At 35.6% G+C, this 24,966-nt stretch overlaps 1 protein-coding gene across 2 annotated transcripts in view; it reads right to left on the reverse strand.

The window, feature by feature from the left end:
• LSAMP (limbic system associated membrane protein) overlaps positions 1–9,070 on the reverse strand; it is a 1,158,269-nt gene extending 1,149,199 nt beyond the window's left edge. Inside the window, exon 1 of one of the 2 annotated variants that reach the window (XM_081074508.1) lies at positions 8,773–9,070. In XM_081074508.1, coding sequence (XP_080930634.1) covers positions 8,773–8,911 — 139 coding nt within the window. In that variant the 5' untranslated portion in view covers positions 8,912–9,070. The remainder of the gene's footprint in view (positions 1–8,772) is intronic. The other variant, XM_081074507.1, reaches the window with a different exon arrangement.
• Positions 9,071–24,966: the final 15,896 nt, after the last annotated feature.

Consider the following 24,966-nt stretch of genomic DNA (forward strand, 5'->3'; position numbering starts at 1 on the left):
GTGCATGCCTCCAAAGACATAAGCTTCTGTTTATGGGGCATTCAGTTTCATAATAAAGACATAGGTCCTTGGTGGCCTGTTACTCTCACTTCCAATTCTAATGGGAAAGATTAAAAGACAGTATGAATTGTTTTTATCTTCCTAAAAATAATTACTTTAAGGATATTATTATGCACTCTTGCTACTAGAGGTCCACATGTGATCTAGAGAAGACTCTGAGATTGCAAACATGCAACCTGTTATATAGGACACAGATGCGACCTGCTATATGGGAGTCAGGTTGTCCACCACACATGTTTGTGTTGTGTTGCTGTAGCTACTGCACAGCTGCTGCACTGTGTTCAGGTGGCTGCATTCCAATGGTGGGCTAAGAGGCTTCTAACTATATGCTGTATAGTAATTGCTAATTCAGTATATGTGGATCCTCTGGGGTTGTAGGCATTACAAAAAATAGGCAAAGGGAAGCAAGTTGCCATTAGCAAATGTTCTGATTTTTTAGGCAAAAAGGGATCTTGTGGAGCAGTTGTTTTCTAATTTCACTGGAATTGAATTCAGTTCATTTCAGGAAAGCACTGTGCTTGCTGGGTGGTGAAGAGGCAAATCAAATAAATTCTAGTTCCTGTTCCTGACAGAATGTTTATTTTAGTGGAGAAGACAGAAATGCATGAGTATAATTTCTGTACAGGTCCTGGATCTCAATGACTAACGTGTGACAAAATCATATTTCAATATAAGTAATTTTGAATAGAACCTCTCAGTGCATCTACCTGGTTATATGGAAAGAATTATCCTTCCCATTTATAGCAGACACTGAGCCCCTGTGGGCTTTATATGCATTGGCTTAAATTCTTAAAACAAAAATCATTCTCAAGATAAACGCCCCACACCCATAAGCTCCTAGCCAACCCAGGAAGTCATCAGAGGCTGCCTTGGATAATTCCCTGACCTTGAACTCCTGTGTTTCTCTGCCTGCCTTCTTTGGCCATAGGAAAGTTCCTCCTTCATGTGGAGTAGAATGGTAGTGCTGAGAAGTTAGTGCTTCCAGGAGTAACCCTCAACAAAGGCAAGATGGCAGTCTGTGTATAGATACTTCACTTTTCCTTGCCTCTCGGTGGGACAGTTCTGAGGTACATTCCACATAGTCTCTCAGAGCGTCTCCAGCAGGATGGAGCCACCACTGCTCACAGGGGTCACATGTTTATTAATGGACTCCTTATTGGATTGTGCAAGATATTTTTCCCAGAGTTTAATTTGGGAGTAACCCCATCTAAGCCATCTTTATTACCTTAAGAATAATTTGTGTTTTGAGAACTTAAGATGATGTATATAGAAAGCCCATAGGTGCTCAGTAACTTACTGGTCTATGTGTTTATATTCCCAGTCTCCTCAAGTATACTGTATACATTCCAGGACAAGACATTGAATTCTGTGTCTGACTTTATGCTGTTCCTTTAAACTTGATGATTATCTCTATGCCACTAATTTATACACTCACTATAAGTGATTTCCCTTATAGTGATAGGTGATACCCCCAGGTTTCACCCTGTTATCACCTTATATTTTTTTGTATTCTACCTTCCAACATAGAACTGGTACTCTTGTTACCTCGCCTTTCTCTAGAGACTTCTAATTACAGATTGTTCTTTTTGGCACTGAACTTTGGTTTCTGTCCTCTGCTAAAATATCAATCTGCCTTTCAGATTATTTCCAATCTGGCCATTATGGGGAACACTCAGTATGAACCAGAGCTGCTCCTAACTCTGTGCAGGTAACGCTTCAAAGGTCATTGCCATCCATGTTGTATTACTCAGACCCTTGCAACTGGGCAGAAATGTTTTGTTCAATATTTGTTGGTGATAATGTAAAGGGAAATTATGCCCAAATTTGATATGCATGCTCCAGAAAAAAATAGGTAGGAATGTGATTCACAAAGAATTTTAAAGACTTATATCTGAGGGTGCTTTCTTTTACAATGTTGTTTAATGAGGGAGAAGTTTAGTCAGAGATTAGCCACACTGAACAGGAGTTGCCTCGTATAATGTCAGAACCAGGAAAGCAGGGACTTTGAGGTCAGATGGGCATAATAAAGGAATGCTGGCCTCCATCAGGACAGTGGGAAGGAAACAATGAGGTACAGATTAGAGGATAAGCAGCTATCAGCAATCACAGAAAGAAGGAAATAAAATATCCTGCAGACTGTGATACACAATTATAAACAATATGATATACTACGATACTCAATATGTTATTTTATTGAATCTTTTAAAACCTTCTGTTTATAGATTTAGAATCTCTACTTTGCAGATGAGAGACAGTGCTAATTAAATTATTAATTTGGTTCAGATAGGAGGTGACAGTCAGGCTCGATGGGACTATTTGACCCAACATCAGGTCTCTTTACCTGATATCATGCTTTAAGGAAATGGTTCATAAGCAGTCATTTTACAATGTATTTGTATATCAAAACATTGTGTTGTATACCTTAAATATAATGCAAAGTTTTATGTGTCAATCATACCTCAGTAAAGCTGAGGAAAGAAAAGAAAGCCAGTCAGAAAGTTTAGGCAGGTAAGGTCCCTGAACTTAGAGGCACATATCTGTCCTCTGACAGAAGGGGGCTAAGCCAACAATGTAGGCAGCCCAGAATCCGGAGATGCAAAAAAGTAGGCAGATGTGCCTGAAGAAATGGCCTGTTAGTTTAGACAGATGCGTAGGACAAAAAAATAAAAAATTAAAATTAACTTCTCTGAATTGAGAAGATTCAAAATTGTGCCACTCACCCTCCCCACCATCCAAGTCATCTGAAATGATGCCAGTATAAATGATAGTATTTTTAAAAGATGAAGTTGAGAGGTTATATATAATGAAATCTCTAGTAAGCTCTAGAGGGTAAGGAAACGCTGAGGCAACAAGGATGGCATTTAGGAAGACTCCTGCAAGTCTGGGTAAGTGGGCATGAAAGTGGTGTATCAGCAGATGACCTTCATTCAGCAAGAATGAATGTAAGGCAATATGTTTTGAGGGAAATAATCCAAACTACAAGATTATGAACTCCAAGCTATCACTGATGATGCAGGAACCTAGGAGTACATTCTTCACTGAAGACAATGACAAAAAATGTTACCTGGGCCATGATACCCGTGAAATGCTCTGTTTTCTCATGGAGTTTAATAGAAATAGAACCGAAAGCATTACCCATCCTTGCACTGGAAACAAAGCAAAACAAAACACAACATAGTGTAACAACACCTGGGTGCATCATGCATTTATTTGCTCATCACTCTTCAGGACACGGAATGGAGCTGGACAAGATCCAGACTAATTTGCATGGTCAGGATGGAGAGGTTTCCCCTGAAGATGATGAAATTAAAAAGCTCCTATTTGATAGGATGGCAGCTGCACAGAGAGATGATGGAAGTGTGTATTCTTTCCCTTAAATTATATTTTAGTAAAAACTGGAAATGAATATTTTTTGTCCCTGAAAATTCTACATCTAAAAGTATTTCAAATTTATATTATCACAAAGAGCACCATACATACTATAAAGTCCATACTTCATCCTATGTCTACACATTCATGTATTTGTTCCTCGATCAAACAACTTCATACTGACTGCTGATTATTGGCCAGTCAATGAATAGGTGTTGAGATTAGGTTTTGGGATACAGAGGTAGACAGGCTTGTCACACAGAAGGCTCACTGGATTTAAGGAGAAAAGCAAGGAAATATACAATTATTATATAGTATCATGATTGCCATTGATTGAAGGCTGTCGCAAAATCATGTGTCAGTAGAAAATAAATCCTGAATGAGTTTGGAAGGGGTGATAATAAAATGTGTTTTCTATTATATGGCTTCACGTATGCTTTATTTTTATATTTCCTTTTCAATTGCACACTGACTTTATCTAAGTGGGATAATAAAAACAGTGAAGACTGGATTCAAGTAGCATTAAAACTGAACATTTAGCATGTCAAACACTTTTTTCCATTGTTATTAATATGATAATTCTTCACTCTTATAGATTCCTACATATATAAATTTATATTTTGCATACTCTTTTCCTTTCCTAGCAAATGTTTATCATAATTTATGGCATTTATTTTTTAAATGTGAAATGCATTTTGTTTCAGAGCTTACCATACTAGAATTTGGGTGTTTTTGTTTGTTTGTTTGTTTGTTTTTTCGGTCCTTAGAGTGCTTAATTTCTCAACTTTAACCTTGCATCAATATGAGATCTGGAATTTAATAATATATTGCCTTTTTATGCTCTTCATCAGCATAGATTCCATCATGCTTTATTAACTACAGTGAATGAGCTAGATAGAAAATAATTTATTTCAACAGCAACGGTAGTTGTCCTAGAAAGTATATCTCAATAACAAAGTTAAAACCTTTTCTACCCAGGAAGAATAATTGAAATCTAATAAGTCAAATCCTAAGCTGACCTAGCAAGTGTACTTTATAATGCAAATGTTCCACCAAATTGCCTAAATTAGAAAAGTTCAATAAAACCTTTATAAAGTTATTGTTAATATTGAATTGTACAGGTTAGCACATAAATAAACCATAAATAAGAGTTAGAATAATATGGGGGATAAATACTAACTTTTAATGTTCTATTTTTTATAATTTCTGCTTTATTTTTTATGTCAACAAGTTAGGAAATAAAGGTGTTTAAAAACCATCTCTATAAAATTACTAACATTTAAAAAATATTTCTGGGAGATTTTGGCAATCATTTTTGAGGATAATTTGGGTCATTTGGTGTAATTCAGATAACAGAATTTGGTGATATATTTTGTTGTTCTCTTCACTATAAATTTCCCTCCTACATGTATAGATATTAGAGATCAGGTCACTGTCTACTGCCTAGGTTTGAAAATAGAATGGCTCTCTTTTTTATTTCTTGAGTAGCCATCTTATCTGCACCAGCAGCTTCACCGTGCACCTTAATATATTCAAGTCAAGCCTACCTTTAAAATGCATGAGCCAGCCCTCACTTGTGTTGAATTTTTCATCCTTTGATTTCTTATAAGATTGTTACTTCACAATGTCAAAAAGTCTGAAAGGTTTGGCTTAAATGTCCAAACTCAAAGGCAACCTGTGCTAAGTTTGATCCTGAAATCACAAAATCAAAACCTTCCATTTCAGCCACACATTTTGCCTGCTGCCTTACAACAATAGAAGTAGCAATTAGTAGAACATGGCTTTATAATTTTCTAGCCATTTTTTTTAAGTTCTACTGTGAGATAACTACGAAAGTAGTGAAAGAGACGTTTTTTATACTCATATACATTCAAATGATATGTTTATGAAGATACTTTCACCCTAATGATTATTTTCTCAGTCTCCTTAGGAAGCCTAACAGTTTCCTCTAAGCTTCCTATTGGGAATTATCTTCATAGTTGGCATATAACTACAATATGACTTGACTGTCCCAGGACACACTCCTTTGATTTTCAGCCTTTTCTCTTTCTCTGCTTTTCTCTGGCTCTTTAGTCTTTCTCATGCCCAGAGTCAGGAGTATCTGTGGATCCTCAAGAAAGTGCCTTGCTGAGGCTATCTCTAAGCAGCAAGTAAACAGGAACAGGAATTTCACCCAATGCAAATAGCTCAAATCAAATATTACTATTAAATTTCTCAAAAGTAGGAAAGAGATATTTTGCTGGTTCTTTGAAAAGATAAACAAAATTGATAAACCTTTAGCCAAACTCATCAAGAAAAAAACAGAGAGGACACAAATAAATAAAATCAGAAATGAAAGAGAAGTGACAATGGACACAACAGAAATACAAAGGATTCTGGAAAAAAAATGTATATGTATATACAAACAATGATATGCCAACAAATTGGACAATCTAGAAACATACAATCTTTCAAGGTTGAGTCAAGAAGAAACAGAAGATCTGAATCAACTGATTACTACTAAGGCAATCGAATCAGAAGCAACAAGCTCTCAACAAACATAAGTCCTGGATGAGATGGCTTCACAGGTGAATTTTACCAAACATTCAAAAAAGAATTTATATCTATCCTTCTCAAATTATTCCAGAAAATTCAAGAGGAAGGAGAGCTCTCAAGCTCATTTTACATGGCCACCATTACCCTGATTCCAAAACCAGAAAAAGACATTACAAAAAGAAAGAAAGGAAGAGAGGAGGGAGGGAGAGAGGGAGGGAGGGAGGGAGGGAGGGAGGGAGGGAGAAAGGAAGGAAGAAGGAAGGAAGAAAATTATAGACCAATATCCCATGTGAATTAGATGCAAAAATCCTCAACAAAATATTAGCAAACTGAATACAGCAATACATTAGAAAAGTCATACACTATGATCAACTGACATGTATTCCTGAGAGGCAGTGTTGGTTCTATATCCACAAATCAATTAATGTAATAGGCCATATAAACAAAATGAATGATAAAAAATTGTAGGATAATATCAATAGATGCAGAAAAAAGCATTTGACAAATTTCAGCATCGATTTACAATAAAAACTCTCAGCAAAGTGGGAATACAGGGAACATAACCCAACATTATAAAAGCCATATTCAACAAACCCACAGCTAATCTCACACTCAATAGGGAAAAGCTAGAAACATTTTCCTTAAGATCAGCAAAAGATAAGGATGTCCACTTTCATCACTTTTATTCAACTTAGTATTAGAAGTCCTAGCCACAGCAATCAGACAAGAAAAAGAAAAAAAAGGCACCCAAATTGGAAAGGAAGAAATAAAACCGTCACTATTTGCTGATGACATTATACTATATATGGAAAACCCAAAAGATTCCACCACATCACTAAAAGAAATGATAAATGAACTAAATAATATAGCTGGATAAATATTCAGAAATGAGTTGCATTTTTATGCACCAATAATGAACTGCCAGAAAGCAAAATTAAGAGAAAAATTCCATTTACAATTGCACCACAAACACAACAATAGCAACAACTCAGGAATAAATTTAACTAAGAATGTAAAAGACCTACATTCAGAAAACTATAAGACACTAAATAAATTGAAGAAGACACAAATAAATGAAGGCATATACTGTGTTCATGGATAGAAAGAATTACCATTGTTAAAAAGGCCATACTACCCTAAGCAATCTACAGATTCAGTGCAATCCCTATCAAAATACCAATGGCATTTTTTTGCATAATTAGAGCAAATAACCTTAATATTTATGTAGAACCACTAAAGACCACAAACAGCTGCAACGATCCTGAGAGACTAGAATAACATTGGAGGTATCACACTGCCTGATATCAAACTCTACAACAAGGTTGTATTATAGTATTCAAAACAGCACATGGTACTAGCATAAAAGTAGACACTAGATCAATGGAACAGAATAGAAACCAGAAATATACCGACACCTATATACTCATTTAATCTAAGACAAAAGAAGGGGCAAGGCAAGAACATATGGTGGGGTAAAAATAGTCTACTCTAAACAGTATTAGGAAAACTGGACAGAAACATGCAAAAAAATGAAACTGAACCACCTTCTTACACCATATACAAGAATAAAGTCAAAATGGATTAGAGACTTAAATGTAAGACCCAAAACCATAAAACTTCTAGAAGAACACATAGGTAGCAAACTCTCTGACATTGCTCTTGTGATTTTTTCCCCCTGATATATATCCTTGGATAAGAGAAACAAAAGAAAAATAAACAAGTGGGACTACATCAAATGGAAGAGCTTTTGCACACAAAGGAAGCCATCAACAAAATGAAAAGACTATCGAAAAGACTATGGGAAAAGATATTGAAAAGACTATGGGAAAAGATATTCGCCAATGATACATCTGATAAGGGATTGATATGCAAAATTTATAAAAAACTCATATAACTCAACATCAAAAAAAAATAATAATAATCCAATTAAAAATGGGCAGAAGACGTGAATAGACATTTCTCCAAAGAGGAAATATACATGGCTAGTAGATATATGAAAAGATACTCAATGTCACTAATCATCAGAGAAATACAAGTAAAAAACACAATGAGATACCACCTCAATCCATTCAGAATAACTATCATCAATAAATCAACAAACAAGTGTTGGCTTTGATGCATAGAAAAGGGAACGCTTGTACACTATTGGTGATGTTGCAAATTGGTGCATCCACTATGGAAAACAGTATGAAGATTCCACACACAAATTAAAAATAGAGCTACCCTATGATCTAGCAATTTCACGAGGGTATTTATTCTAAGTAATCCCACACTAATTCAAAAAGATATATGCACCCCTACATTCATTGCAGCACTATTTACAATAGCCATGATATGGAAGTGACCCAAGTGCTCATCAATAAATGATTAGACAAAGAAGAATTTATATAAATATATGTATGACATGAAATACTACTCAGCCATAAAAATGAATGAAATCTTACCATTTACAATAACATGGATGAACCTAGATGGTATTATGCTAAGTAAAGTAAGTCAGACAAAGAAAGACAAATACCATATGATCTCATTTATATGTAGAATCTAAAAAAACAAAATAAACTAATAAACAAAACAGAAAGAGACTCACAGATCCAGAAAACAAACTGATGATTGCCAGAGTGTAGGGGGTTTGGGGAACTGATTGAAAGAGGTGAAGGGATTAAGAAATACAAATTGGTAGTAACAAAGTGGTCATGGGCATGTAAAGTACAACATAGAGAATATAGTCAATAATGTTGCAACAACTATGTATACGAGGTCTGACAATTAAGTTTGCAAACTCATCCTAGAAAAGGTGCTGCCTACCACATTGCTGAATATCATCACTCTGGTCACCTTCGAAGTACTCCTCTTGGGAAGCTCTGCACCAACACCAGCCCCTAGTCCACCCTTCAAAGCAATTTTGGAACTCTTTTCCTGGAATATCCATCAGAGCTGTCGTCATATTACCCTTGATGTCCTGAGTATCAACAAAATGTCTTCTTTTCAATATTTCCCTTATCTTCAGGTAAACAAAGAAGTCACTAGGCACCAGATCAGGTGAGAAGGGAGGGTGTTCCAATACAGTTATTTGTTTCCTGGCTAAAAACTCCCACAGACAATGTCATATGAGCTGGTGCATTGTCGTGATGCAAGAGCCATGAACTGTTGGCGAAAAGTTCAGGCTATTTCTGTCTAACCTTTTCATGCAGCCTTTTCAGCACTTCCAAATTGTAAAGTTGGATAACTGTTTGTCCAATTGGTGCAAATTCATAATGAATAATCCCTCTGATATCAAAAAAGGACAGCAACACCGTTGCAAAAGTTTGCGAACTTCATTTTCAGACCTCATTGTGCCAGGGGTATAACTGGACTAATTGGGGGTTCACTGCATAAATTATATAAATGTCTAACCACTATGCTGTACAGCTGAAACTAATATAAAATATTGAACGTCAACTGTAATTGAAAAAATAATTTAAAATAGTCAAAAAAAGACAAAAACAGAGTATAGTTTTAAAAGAAAATAAGGCTACTAGATCATCATTTGCCCAAGAAGACTCCCTAGACAAGTGGCAGTATGGCTCAGCTAACTAAGGGAAGGGAAATTATACAGTTTATATTTTTATTTACTAATTACTTTAGAACAGTGGTTCTCAAACTTTTTATTAATTCTCTTCAATAAACATATAAATCACACACACACACACACACACACACACACACACACACACAAATGAGTGGCATGAATTCCTATACTGTATGCTTTTTAATGAGAGCCATACATTCAGATCTTAACTTTTTTGAAGAGGAAACCAGCATCAGTTAAAAGATTCACAAGAAAATCAGAATGCTTCCAGATATATAAAACAGAAGCAGCTTACAGTGGAGACATAGAAATATGACAACTGTCAACAATATTCTGTGAGTAAGCAAAGCTATGGCTTTCATAGGGATGTTTCTTGTCTTGTGATGTCCCTTATAGGACAGGATAGTACATAAAAATGAAATTCAATTAAAGAGATACTTTGGAGTTGATCCATTGTGAAATGATAGTTTTCCTCTGTTGAGCCTTTAAAACCATCTAGGGATAATGAGTTTGAATTTGCACTCCATAAAAAGTACCTGGAGGAAAGCTTGTTTCTGTTCTGACATATGTACAAGGTTGTATAGGATGTAACAAGCAGGACAGAGGGAGTAGAAATGACATTCTATAAAAATTTGAAAATCTAAAAGGCAAGATCCTAAATAACTAGCCACAGATCTACCCAAGGTAAATAAAACTGGACTTATACAAGAGCTAAGTTTCCCAAGGGGAACTTGTATTTTTTGCATGGTGGTTTAACATACCGTGTTTCCCCGAAAATAAGATCTAGCCAGACCATCAGTTCTAATGCATCTTTTGGAGCAAAAATTAATATAAAACCTGGTTTTATTTTAATATAATATAAGACTGGCTATAATATGATATGATATGATATAATATAATATTATATTATATTATGTAATATAATATAATACCAGGTCTTATATTAATTTTTGTTCCAAAAGACACATTAGAGCTGATGGTCAGCTAGCTCTTATTTTCAAGGAAACACAGTAGGGTTCCCCTCCATCCAAAAATCATAATTATTTACAATAATTACAGTTTAAAAAGATGATAAATTGTAGAAACCTTTTGAATTCACTATTTTCAGAAAAAAAGGTATGATTAAATGAATACAATTGCACAAAGATCTCTTGTTCATATTTTTAAATTCATTCAATGAAAGATGAAAAGACAGACATATAAAGAAAGATACTGCAAGTGCTGTGAATATGTAAACATAGTGTTAAGAAGTCTTAAGGCCAAAATGAGCTTCAGATTCATGAAATATCCTAAAATCAAAAAGAAGAAATGCTTATATTCTTGAAGTTTATTCAGAAAAGCTTGTGGCTTAGAGAAGATAGTGACTTAGCAACAAATGGAAAAAGGAAGACCGGATTTTCAACACCTATGTTTCATCCATCTTCTCTAGCAAGAAAATAAATCTTCCCAGTGGGAAGGGGGTAGGATAAACATTGTAAAAACAAATTAAAGTTCTGGCACATGATGTGGTAGTAAATTATAACCTGGCAATTTAAATGTCTTCAAATTTCCAGGACCAGAAAGACTTTATTGCAAGAATGGGGAAAAAGAAAAAAAAAAAAAAAAGGCACTAAATCATAGAGATTAAAGTGGGACAAAAGTCCCAATTTTAAGAAATGGGAAAAATTATGGATCGATGAACTTAATGTTGATTTCTAGCAAAATTCTAGAATGAACGAGGAGATCAATTAGTTATGAGTGCTTACGAAAGAATCTGTTACTAGTTATGATGGAACTAAACTTATGTCTGTTTTTCATAAAGCAGCAAATCAGGAGAAGCCTTTTGATCCTTTTTATCTTTACTTTAACCAAGCATATGAAGAAACATATGGAAAATATAAAGAGATTATAGCCTGGATACTAGTTCACTGTAGTTGGTTGACTCAGAGATGGCAAATGAATTGAAACATGTAATGTCTGTCTCCACCCAAAATGTTATATTGATTGGTAGTGACAGGTAGACTGAAGGTACACTTCCCAAGATATGCCACAGGACATCCTTCTCTAAATCTCTGTCATCTGTCTCTATGTCTATCTATCAATGGCTCGAATATAAATAGAGAAAGAATCTTATGACATTTGTAGGTAACACCGAACTGGAATGGATGACAGAATCAGAATTCAAAGTGATCCTCCAATATGAAACCATTAATCTTTTCATTTATTATCAGACTTATTGGGACCATCAATTTGAAAGCCTATTATGTACCCCTCACAGTTATAAGCACATTAATACAAATATGAAAAAAGGCAGTCACAGTGCCCAAGATGCTCAAAGTCTAGAGAGAGCGAGATGAGCATAAAAAGAGATAACACCACAAATGACAAAGTGATATAACAGGAGAGAAAAAGTGCTGTGGGAGGTCAGAACACCTGTCTCTGCTAAGGGTAGAAGGAGCACATGGTGGTGGGAGTGGTATCACAATGGAAGTAAGTCTCCTGCCAGGTGGTGTTAAGAACCAGGAAAAGAGAGCTGCGGGGAGGAAAGCTTACAAGGAAAAGGACTGGGGGTGAAAGTTGAAATAGTCTCAAAAAATCAAAATAATTAATTTTGTCTGAGTCTTAAAAATTCAAACAAACAAAAACCAAGAAAACAAAAACAAAAAACCCTAACAATTTCAGAATTCTTAATGGAATATTGTGCCTAAATTAAAGGAAAGAATAAGAGAAGCATTGATGTATTTTTGGACTTTTCCTTACCCTAGTTCTCCATAGAAAATAGCTAGCTGCAGCAGTGTGATTATGTGTTTTCCACACTGCAACAGAGAGAAAAATCTCACACAGCTGAATGAACCTTCTCACATTCTTAGTGCCACAAAAAAATAATGTAGTTGTTTTCTCCTAAAAACTCATCCATACAAATATTTTCTATTAAACAGGTCTCTTGTTAAAATCCCTATATAATAAAGCAAAACAATTCTTAAAGGCTTCCTTTCCTTTGTTTTACAATCTTTTTGTTTTTTCCTTTTCCCTAATATCTTCCTTTTGGGTTTTATCTTGTGTGCACACAACTCTCATTTGGGAAAGAAAATGTTTCTTCCAAAATAAATTAAGTTTACCTTTACAATTTTACTGTTAATAAGAAGTCTCAGAATTGAAGGAAAAATGTATTTTATGTAACTACATTTTTTTTTTACTAAGTTAAAAAAAATTGCATTTCAAACAACCAGGAAAGAAGATCTAAAATTATAGAAAGATAAATCACAGTATCTGAATGACCACTTTTAGAAATTCAAGTGCAGACACACACACACACACACACACACACACACACCCCTGTAGAAACACAAATTCGGTACTCAGTAATCTGGTCACACCAGCTAATAACAGGCTGCTTTTCAGGAGGAGCTCTCAAATGCATGGCTATTTTGATGAAGACTCTCCATACTTAATTTTTAACTGTCTCATTTTTCTTTGAAAGTTATCTGATTTTTCTTCGAAAGCAGAGTATCCTAGGTTGCTCAGGTAACATGCTAGTGGACTGAAGTAGCAACAGGTAAACTCAGGATCAATCTACACTTCAGGTGAAATTGTGAGGAAGCTGGGGTTGCTGTGGCAATTCAGCACATAGCAATCACTCTGTGGAGAGATTAACCTATTTTCACATAAACTCAATTCTTCAATGTGCACTGCTTTGGATGCAAACAGTCCAGCCTGTTAAAATAAACTTTAATTTGTTTAACTGGAATTGTGTGTGTGTGACTGGGAAATGGACTCCAAAGCAACAACATCTGCTAAATTTGTGTAAAACATAAGCAAACCAGGATCCCATCAGGCTCAAGTAAATAGTTCTCGGTAGGTGAAATATTTACATAAATATCTACTATTTACTGTTACGCTCTTTTTATTCCTGCAGATGAAATCCAACTCTAAAATAGATAAAAGCTATGCAGATAATTAAGTAGGGGTAGCGAAGGAATGGGGTGGCTACTTTTCGGCCATCTATGATATATTTAAAGTTAGTCTTACGGAATGATACATATGCACAAGGACATAACCACAGTACAGACTGCTAGCAACATTGCCAAATTTATGCCAGGCTTAAAATAAACTGGTGGAAAACCAAAGTTGCTGGAAAATGACTTGCAGCTATGATTGGAGCTTATACACATTCAGATACAGATACACAGATCCACATTCCTATTATTTGAAGCTGCCAGTTTAAGGAAGAGCTGGGATGCACTTCTTAGTTGGCTGGACTTTAGAGCTAGATGAGGTTTTCCATGTTGAAGCAGAATGAGTCGTACTCATTAGTACACAGACCTAAGGGAATGTCTGAGAAGTGTAAGCCATAATTTATCTGTGTGGAGTGGAAAGGTTAATGCGATAATGCCTGGTATGTTTTGTGGTTGCTACAGCCAGGAGATTGGTTACCAAGAGCTGCCAGAGAGCGTCAGCAATTATATGACCTAGGTAGACAGTCCTACTTATTCAGCCTTACTGTATTGGTATACCCATACACTTGATACTTAATTTGGATGGTACACCTAATATTTGTCTAGTGCCGTTTCATATTTTTGTACTCACTACATTTACTATGTGCTATATGTATACACAAATAATCATAGAACCAACAGATATCCTGACACTTGGTGTCAGGTACAATGCATACATGCTACATGCATACTGGGGTTGTTATGAGGATTTTATCTGGGGCAGAAGACCCCCAGTGGATGCCTGAAACTGCAGATAGTACTGAATTCTATATGTACTATGTTTTTTTCCTATCTATACACACCTAGGATAAAGCTTAATTCATAAACTAGGCACAGTAAGAGATTAAGAACAATAATAAAATAAAACAATTATAACACCATACTATAACACAAGTCACGTGAATATGGTCTCTCTCTTTCTCAAAATATGTTTTCTGTAGTATACTCACCCCTCTTCTTGTAATGATGTGAGTTGACACAATGCCTATGTGATGAGATAGGTGAGGTTAATGATGTGGCCTTTGTGAGTAGTGTTAGGCTTCTACCAGCGCTCCTTGAACACAAGCTTTGCAATGCCGTAAGAGTTGATCTGATAACCGAGAAGGCTACTAAGTGACTAACAGACAGGGAGTGCATATAGCGTGGGTACAAAGGGATGGTTCAGTACCAGGGGGATGGGCTGGGAAGGTGCAAGATTTCATCACGCTATTCAGAACAACATGCAATTTAGAATTTATGAATTGCTTATTTCTGGAATGTTTCCATTTCATATTTTTGGACCATGGTTTCCCACATATAACTGAGACTGGGGAAAGTGAAACTGCCGATAAGGGGGGACTACTATACTTCACTAGTTTCTGGGGATACAGAAGTTTATAGGATGCGCATGATTGTAACTTCACGATACCTACAATTTAGAAACGGAGAGAGTTATTAAACAAATGCTCATAAGAATGATGAATACTATAAAGAGTAGTATGGAACCTTGGGAACAGCACAGGTAATCCTACTTAGCCTGGGATACCCCCCAAAATAGCATGTTTGCCGAGTCCTAGTAGCTGAGTTAGATGGGTTAGGGAGAACATTTCAGACAGAGGAAACAGCAGATGTCATGACAAGAGAGAACACAGACTTCTGGACTTTTAGAGTATCTGAGAGAATTACAGAACACCTGAAACAAAGAGAACGTGGCAAAGTAGGCAAGAGAAATCAGGCAAGGTCATAGAGGGCGTATTAAGACCTTGGAACTTTATCATAAAGGCAATGAGAAGTACATGAAAGATTTGGAACACAGAAAAATATAGTCTTTGTGCTAAACGTCTCATGATATTCTCACAAAAACCTGTGCGTCTGTAACAGACACCATCCCAACTCTACAGATGAAAGCCCTGAAATCACAGGGATTAAACCAAAAGTCCAAGGTCACAAAGCCATATCATGTCACAGGCAGGTTTTGGACCATGGTCTTTGATTTTAAGGACAGTGCTTTTCCACAGGGAAATTGTTATCATTAACTGATAGAGTTTTTTGATTAGTAGGATCCTGTGGGTAGGAAACATCCTCATGCCATTGGGTGTTAGAGAGGAGAATATGTCAGAGAAAAGGGAGAGCCCAGTGGCTTCCTGATAGCCTTGTAGTTTTCCTGTGATTACTGTTAGCACTTGAAGGGATCAGGGAAAAGAGATCTACTTGAGGAAGCAGCTTCTCTGACCTCTGCCTTTTTAACTGATAAAATTGCAGGGAGAGGTGACTGGATGATCTGTCAGACATTTTTTTTCAGTTCTAAAGTACAAGACTTATCAGGCTCAGGTGACAGGACAAAGTGGCATCATAGACCTCAGGCCACCACTAGAAACTAACTATCAAGGCAGTATCGAGGCCTGAGAGTCAGGGCACGACTATTTTCACATCTGGGTTAGAGGCCGAGATCAGAAGAAATAGGGCACAATCCAACTGTTCATTGTTACTAGAAAAAAAAAGGTAACATGGTAGAGGAGCATGGGATAGGATCGCAGATGGGTACATATGTTAAAAGGAAAAATATTCACTTGAACTTCAGCAGTAGGTATTAGTTAGGACCCATCTGAAATTGACTACCACCTCCCCTCCATCTGAAATTGACAACCACCTGCATGTGATAAGCCAGTCTCTTAACTGCCTGGTGCCTCAGTTTCCCTAACAAATAAAGTGGGAATAATGACGTCATTTAATTAACATCTGTGATTATAGAGGGATGGACTCCATCAAATGAAATACTATTAGCATTATGTTAATCTTCTTACAAGCTAACCCCATTCTCAATTAACTATATTGTTCTCATAAAATATAAAAGTAGAAAGCTACTTTTCCCTGATGCTTGGTTTGCAAGTGGCACACAAAATTTCCACACTTACACAAAAATGAAGTATATATATCAACTAAACATTTACTGTTCTTAAAAAGTCTGTTCTTTCTACTGTTATGATTTATGTCGCCTGCAAGATAGAGTGAAATGGGAAAACTACAGAGGAGGAATTGAAATGTTACACAGTGCTTTTTCTTTCATTTCCTTCTAGTAGCTCTATTCCATTCTATTAATATATGTTTAATCTGAATATCATTTCAAGATTTTCTTTAAAAAAATGCAAGAAGTAACATTTTTCAACATGGCCTAGTGAAGTTGTTAAATTATGAATTCTAGAGTATGGCAGGTTCAACATGTGGCTCTGAATTTCTTGATTGTGTGATGTTAGCCAAGTTAATTAACCTCCTATGCCTCAGCCTTCTGATTATTAAAATGGAAATAATAATAGATCTACCTCATGGGGTTCTTGTCATGACTTAAGGAATTAAAACATGTAAAGGACTTAGATAAGTGTCTAGCACATAGTAAAATCTCAATAAATATTAACTATCATTATTACTATCATTCTTTTTTCATCCCTGCTACATTTCTATTGCCTGCTCTGCTTTTTTCCCCCATTAATATCTTCTAATTACCCCCAAAAGGACCAGAGTAGGTGTGGGGAAAAAGGAGAACACTTTCATGTCTTAAGATTTGTGTTTCTTAATTATAGTTATTATATTAATTGTAAAAATTGTTGACACTTTTACAGAAAATAGAGACAAAACAACAGAACAGAGACCACCTATGCATGTGCCTGAGTGTACACACCCACTCTGGTGGAGTAAAAATGAAAACTAATGGGGCTAGACGAGAAACGAGCAAGACATTATCTTCAAATATCATTTAGGGAATTGAAGAATAATATAGTTTAATAATAATATTTTACATGAACAAATTTTCCTTCTTTTGAGAAGAGCTTAATGTGCTTAATTTGGTTTTCATTTATATTAATCATTTCTTATCTCTATTAAAGCACTTATCACATTGTATTGCAATTTATCTATTTATATGTCTATCTCTCCTACTAGACCGTGAAATCCTAGAAGACAGAAGCTCAGCATTATTCATCTTTCTGGCCTCAGGGCTAATAGAGTGTCCTGGAAAATAATAGGTGCTCAATTAATACTTGGTGAATAAACAAATAAATAAATGAGCTCCTCAATCATATTGTTGGCTTAAATAATTTCCATTATAGATAGTCCAAGTTATATATATTATAAGAAAGCCTATAAAATAATCTATATTTGTAATTTCAGCAGTCATTTTGCAGTGCTTTTTTAAAAGAGTCAGGTCACAGACTGTGCGAATAGTAAACTACGAAGCAGCCCAAAATACAATGTTTGAAAATTGTTGTGGAAACTTGGCCATCTCATTCAGAGATAGTCTCTCTCTCTTTGGGTCAGATCAGATGGGATCAACATGAATTGCACTCTTCCACTTCTCCTACCCTGGAGGCATACACCATTTGTTGTGCTCCCCCTGATGGCTCAGTCTCAGGAGCCCTAGTCCTAGGTAGGTGTTAATAAAAAGCTCCAGTCTCAGAACATACAGCTGAGGAACAGAGTCAGTTTGAACTCAGTTTTCTTGCTTCTGGTCTAGAATCACTGCTTGTATTTTGGCTCCGTTTTACCTAGACACTCAGGGTCTGTTTATTTCTCCCATGGCCTTTTATGTCTAGGCCTACTCCCCTGTCCTGTGTTTCTAATCTCTGATCTCCCAGAGAAATGGGCTGAACTCTCTTTGCTCTATGCCTGGACTTATGTCTCAGGTTATAAGACCGCACAATAATTACACTGGGTAAGAATTCAGCCACTATGGAAACAGTAAGTCAGTTCCTCAAAAAACTTAAAAATAAAACTACAATATGACCCAGCAATTCCACTTCTGGGTATTTATCCTAAGAAATCTAAAACACTACTTCAAAAAGATATATGCACCCCTATGTTTATTGCAGCATTATTTACAATAGTCAAGATAAGGAAGCAACCTAAATGTCCATCGATAGAAGAATGGATAAAGAAGAAGTGGTACATATATACAATGAAATATTAATCAGCCATAGAAAATAATGAAATCTTGCCATTTGTGACAACACTGATGGACCTAGAGGGTTTTATGCTAGGTGAAATAAGTCAGACAGAGAAAGACATTTGGAATCTAAAAAACAAAATAAACAAACAAAACAGAAACATACTCATAGATACAGAGAACCAATTAATGGTTGACCTATGGGAAGGGTTTTGGGGAGATGGGTGAAAAGGGGAAGAGATTAAGAAGTACGAATTGGTAGTTATAAAATGGTATTTATAAAATAGTCATGGGATGTGAGGTAAAGCATAGGGGAAACAGTCAATAATACTGTAATAACTATGTACACTGTCAGATGGGTACTAGATTTATCAGGGTAATCACTTTGTAAGTTATTTAAATATCTAATCCCTATGCTGTACACCTGAAATTAGTATAATATTATTTGTCAACTGTAAATTAAAAAAATAAATATATTAAAAAAAGAATCCCCACTGCCTACACCACACCCCCAACCAATTAAATCAAAATGTCTGGAGATGGAAAAAACACACAGTCAAACAGATGAGAAACATGAGGATGACAAGTAGTTTACTATTTGCACATCCTAAAATAACTCTGCAAACCAGTGTCAAGGAAAGAGCTAGAACTAAACTCCCTTGTCTCAAAGTCGACTACTTTCCCCATTATCTCATAGAGACCTGATTAACCAGTCCATAGGAATCCCAACTCTGGAGACCCTTCATCCTAACCTGGCTAACATGGCAGGTCCTGAGCAACTTCTTGCCATGATTCCAGGCTAAGCAGGACTATCAATTCATCCCATTCTTCTTTTTTTATTTCTCCATTTTCTTTGCTTTTCAGATATTCCTTCAAGGATGAAGCACTGACAAATCTTCTTCAAGTTTCAGATAAATAGCCAATCCATGTGCAACTCAGACATGTAGTCTTTTGACAAATATTTGAATGTCTGTCATACACAACGCTCTGGCTTAATTTAGCTAAAGAGAATTCCCATGGGATCTTCTATCCTCTTATCGCTCTCTAAATTTTTACTTGAATGAACTGCCTTGTTCGGGGCTTTAATATCCCAAATCTCAATTTCTGTCATTTATTTATGTAATTTCTCCACACTTTATCTTGACCTACTATTACCTACAGCTCTGGATTTCAAACGACATACTGTGACATATTAGTAGTTATAAAATCAATTTAGTTGTTCTAATAATTTAAAACAATGGAATAGAAAGGAAGGAAAAATAAAATATGTCCTGCATCTAGAAGCATCAACATTGCTTTGTGAAATATATATATAATATATATACACATATATATCATATATATACATACATATGCATATATATAATAATATATAATATATATACATATTATACACACACACACACACACCGAGCAGCGGGAGGACGGGCTCTAAAAAATGTGTACAAGTGAACACTTTGGTCATCATTGCTGAAGCAGTAGTTAGCCATAATCAGAAGTGTCTGGACACTGATGGTAACCACTTTGAGCACCTCTTGTAACTGCATAAGTCAAACGTGAGTTGTATTTATCTTTTGTTATTGGTATATATTATTACAATTTTAATACAGTTTTCCTTTCTTAAAACGTGTATATATTTTTTGGCACTATATGTATATATATATATATGTATGAACATACATGTGTGCGTATGTATGTTTGTGTGTATCTGGCTACTAAGGAGTATGTTCTCTATTATAGGTCATGATAAAAAAACACTTGAAAGCTACTGACCTAGAATGTATTTACTTCTAAATATTGGCATGCCTTTTTCTTAATGATTTTCAGTGATTTTTATGGCTAACTTTCAAAATCAAGTATATTTACAAGAATAGGAGGAATATAGTAGGAATCATAATCTCCACTTCAACTCTCAGATGCTCAGAAAATGTGTGGTCAAATTTCCAATGCATTCCAGTGAACCAAAAGTCTAAATCAATTTTAAAAGATATGATTTATATGCAACTTTTCAGAATACTCGGGAAGGCGTAAGAGAAGGTGCATGCATTTCCTAGTCTGCTTCAGTTAACATCTGCAGATTAGCTCATTCCTAGCTCTGTTCCCTGCTTTGCTTCTTTGCATATCGTTTGCTACTCCTTTGCTACATTAAAATCTTAAACTATTTGACTAGTATCTCTGGAGCGTATAATGAATTGGATGTCTGCTTGAAATACTCTTATCTGCTTTGAGGAAGGTGGGAGCAAAAGAGATGAAAAGAATTTCTGTGTAAATCCTTTTTGCATCTGAAAGGTACATGAATGAAGAAGGAAAACAAAGGAGTAAAGCATGTTCTGAGACGGAGGATTTGAAAATCGGAAAACAAGTATCTTCCAGTCATTTAGAGTATTTGCAAAGTTTTCGATATTTTCTCATATTTAAAGGAAAAATAGACATGCAAAATACACAGATAGAAAAACCACAATAAACAAGAATGACCTTTCTGCAGAACTAGAGATCAAAAGGAATGCAGATATAATTGAAAATCTGAGAAAAGGACATGGTTGTAAATCCAGTCATTTCCAACATACTCAGTGTGATTTATGAATCACTACAGCTATTTTTGCCAAAGGACCAAGAATGGCTTGGGAAATGTCCTCCACTTGTTTTATTATGCTTGTTTGTTTTAAGTTTGAGTGACAAATTTCTTTTTCACTAGTTGTTACAACAAGACTTCATGAACCAGGAAATGGATAAACCCAGCTAGCACAAACACCACCAGATGGGAATCTCATCACAATGCCCCTCAGACCAGCTCTCAAAGGCTGAGCTGATTCTTAAACTAAGAAGTGGGACCCTCATCTTATTCTGCCACTAAGAACAATACCGGAAGAGTCATAAAACTTAGAGAGGTAAAAGACCCGAGACATCATCTAACTTTATTATTGGGTCAATAGGGACATTGTGGTTTAGAAAAATAAAAGAACCTGTCTAAATTTACACACGTTTCAATTACGTAGCCAACTCTAATCACCCGCGAGGCCAGTTCTACAAAACTACCACCATCCCAGATTTGTTTAGATAAACACTTTAACTCTGATAGTGCACCTAATTATGTTAAAGGGAAAGGGCACGTTTTGAATTAACGAAAACCCAAGGCCATGATCTTCACTGTCATTAAAACTGAGAGGATGATTTACAAAAGAGATATTCATACCCAGCCAAGCTCAATATTCCATGTTAAGACCATTAATTTTCTCACTTTGGTCAGCAAATGTTAATTCATTTGTCCAAATTCACATAGAAAGTGGAGGAGTTTGGGACTACAGTATATTTGATTCCAAAGGCCATGCTTTAACTGTTATGCTGTTTTGTCAAGGTGACATTAGCAGCAGCAGAGCTCAGAAATAAAAGTACAGGTGCAAACATAATCTGTCTTTTAACACTTAAGTCTCATACATAATGTTTTAAGAGTTAGATGTGGTTGGATAATGAAATAGAATCTTTGTGAACTGAAGTTCATCAAAAGTGATTCTCATTATGTTTTTTTCTTAATTTTTAATTTAATTTAATTTTATTGGGAAATATTGGGGAACGGTGTGTTTCTCCAGGGCCCATCAGCTCCAAGTCGTTGTCCTTCAATCTAGTTGTGGAGGACGCAGCTCAGCTCCAAGTCCAGTTGTCGTTTTCAATCTTTGGTTGCAGAGGGCACAGCCCACAATCCCATGAGGGAATTGAACCTCATGGGTTCAATTCATGAGGCAACCTTGTTGTTAAAGCTCGTGCTCTAACCAACTGAGCCATCCTGGCGCCCTCATTATGGTTTAACATGCCAGAGTTCAGATATTTGAATTATGTACAACCGGCAACTCTTAAATTTTGTAGCAATTGGAAATGTGTCAATATTTCTGAAGACATTTACTAGAGCCACAAATTCAAAACCAATTTCAATATGTTGGCTATAATTACAAACCTACGTACAATTTAGGGGGTGTCTCTTTGACTATAAATTTTGCTTTTTCTCTGTTTCACTTAGAGCAAAAAAGGGTTTTTCTCTTAAAGGTCTCCTGCCTTTTCTTTCATCTCCAAAGGTCTCCTTACATCCCCAATTTATCTACAAATGACTTCATATTTAAACTTTGTCTATTTACTCCTCACACTATTTCTTACTCTTTCCTAAAACAAAACAAAATAAAACACAATTGAAAGAGAAACTAAAATAAACCTCACAGGGAGAGATAATGCGCCTCTTCATTACTTGTGTTAGGATGATTTCTCTTACCGGAGCTACTATCTTGGCTACAGAACAGGGGGCCTTTATTTCAGCTAGCAAGCTATGCTGTCAATTATTTTTTCTGGCCCTTCTAGTACCTATCTTCAAGTCAGTGAGATGAAAGTGTTTCACTTAAACAAATATCAGAGTGGCACTATCACCATAGCAACCAGAAACAAGAGATTTTTAAAATGGTAAAAAGAAGTGGAGAAGAAGAGGTGTTATTATTTATTTTACATTAAATAAAATACATATAATTTTAATAGCTGTAAATAGCCTAGCATATTAAAAAGAGATAATAGAACAGCCTCCCTCAATGCTACCTTCACATTTTACCCACTTTCCATTATTGTGAACAAAATCTGAATCATCTAGTAGAAGAATTCAGCTTCCTTTCACGAGGATTACCAAATGATACCTATTATTTCAAGCCATTTATTATTAAAAATCTTATGGAGTTCATTTGGAAAATAAATGGGCCTATGCCCTACATTGTTAGAAAAGAGAAATTGATAATAAGAGCATGAGACTCTCAGTGGAATACTTAAAAATCTAGTTCTGAATCTTACATATATCACACATCAGTCAACATGTGGATCTCAGCAACCTTGTCTGAGAATGGAGAAAGGGATTTAAATTTTCCAGCAGAGTTATCTTTAAGAGTACATTCCAGATGTTCGTAGACATTAACTTTCAACACCTCACTGGCTGGATTTCAATCACTATAAACTTGTTCTTAAATCAATCCAAGTTATATAACTGTACATTTCATATGCTTTAATTTTTCATCTTTCTTTCTCCTTCAAAATTAGTATAAAATAATATGCCATAAAATCCATTGTATGTCTAACATTCCTACATACTTAAATATATTTAATGGACTCGGCAGCACATGTCTTGAAATCTTGAGGCTGAAAGAGTTTCCCTGTTTAGTCCTGTAATGTAGATATTTAGAAAAGAGCTTAATCTTTATATTGTTCAAAATGTAATTAGTTTTATTTTCCGGAAGTAACTAACAGTAAAACTAAAAGCACTAGTGAGAAAATTACTGACTTTTGTTTTTTCTCTAAAATAGAGTTGTATGACTACCTCTATGTGAGACAAGGACCCTGCTGACTTAGTGACAGAACAGGGGGTGAGAAATAAGGGTCTTATTTCCTCTCATTTGTTTTTGGGATTCTCTAGGTACTGTTTCCTGGTGCCATGAAAATTTTGAAATGAGGGCGTCTGAGGCAGACTTCACAGAAAACTTCTCCACCTGCTGATTTGGGGAGCAGAGGAGTCTTGGCTTGAAACAAAGACTGAGAGAGAAATTGGCTGACAATTCAATATTCCCAGGTTTTATTTTGTCTGAGTGAAATAAGCCTTGTTATTTCAAAATAAGTTTTTAGATTCATCATATCTCACCAGGAAGGGTAAAGTGAATTCCTCTAATGACCTTAACTAGATAATTCGGCACTTTCTACAGAACCTTCATTCAGGTAAGCACTGCCTATGAAGGAAATGTAACTAGAAGAAACAATTAATGCTGGTAAATGTTTTCTGGTCAGAATTAGTCTGAGAGACTTTGTTGTCGTGAAAATATTTGCCCCTCAGCCTGGGGCGGCAGCTTCAGACTTGTCATCATAATGCAGCACAAGGGAAAATCTGATTAGTCTTGTTGGTACCGTGAATAAGCAATGGACAAGAAGTTAAGAAACGCAGCTTCTCACTTCCATTCCTCCATGATTTTCTCTATGAATGTGTGAGATAACATCTTTCAAAGCAGAAAGAATGTTGGGGTTGCCAGGAATTTGAGAGAAATGAACATCTTTCAAAGCAGAAAGAATGTTGGGGTTCCCAGGAATTTGAGAGACTATGCCAGGGTTTCTCATTTTGTTTTTTAGAATAAAAATTACACGAGGTGTTAGTTACTGAGATTAATATGCAAAATAGTTCTGGGGCAAATAACTTTGGGAAATGCGAGGTGACCAAAGTTAAACAGGGCTCTTTAATCCAAGAATTTTCAGAACTTTTAATATGGTATTTATGTTGTGACTCTTCAGAAGGTAATAAAATATTCCACTTTACACAATTGTATGTGTTTATGTGTGTGTGTAAAATATTATTAAGAATGTCGAAAAGACATATTTCTAAGAACACAATTTGAGAAGTGTGATCTCACTGAACTATTTTACTTTCTCAATATGAAGTCTGAGGCCTAAAAAGCTTAAATGATTTGCCCAAGGTCCCATAGTAATCAAATGACAAAGATATGATTACAACTCTGCTCTCCTGACCCCCAGTTTTGGAA

The sequence above is a fragment of the Rhinolophus hipposideros genome, assembly GCF_964194185.1.
Source record: "Rhinolophus hipposideros genome assembly, chromosome: 2".
Lineage (NCBI taxonomy): Eukaryota > Metazoa > Chordata > Mammalia > Chiroptera > Rhinolophidae > Rhinolophus > Rhinolophus hipposideros.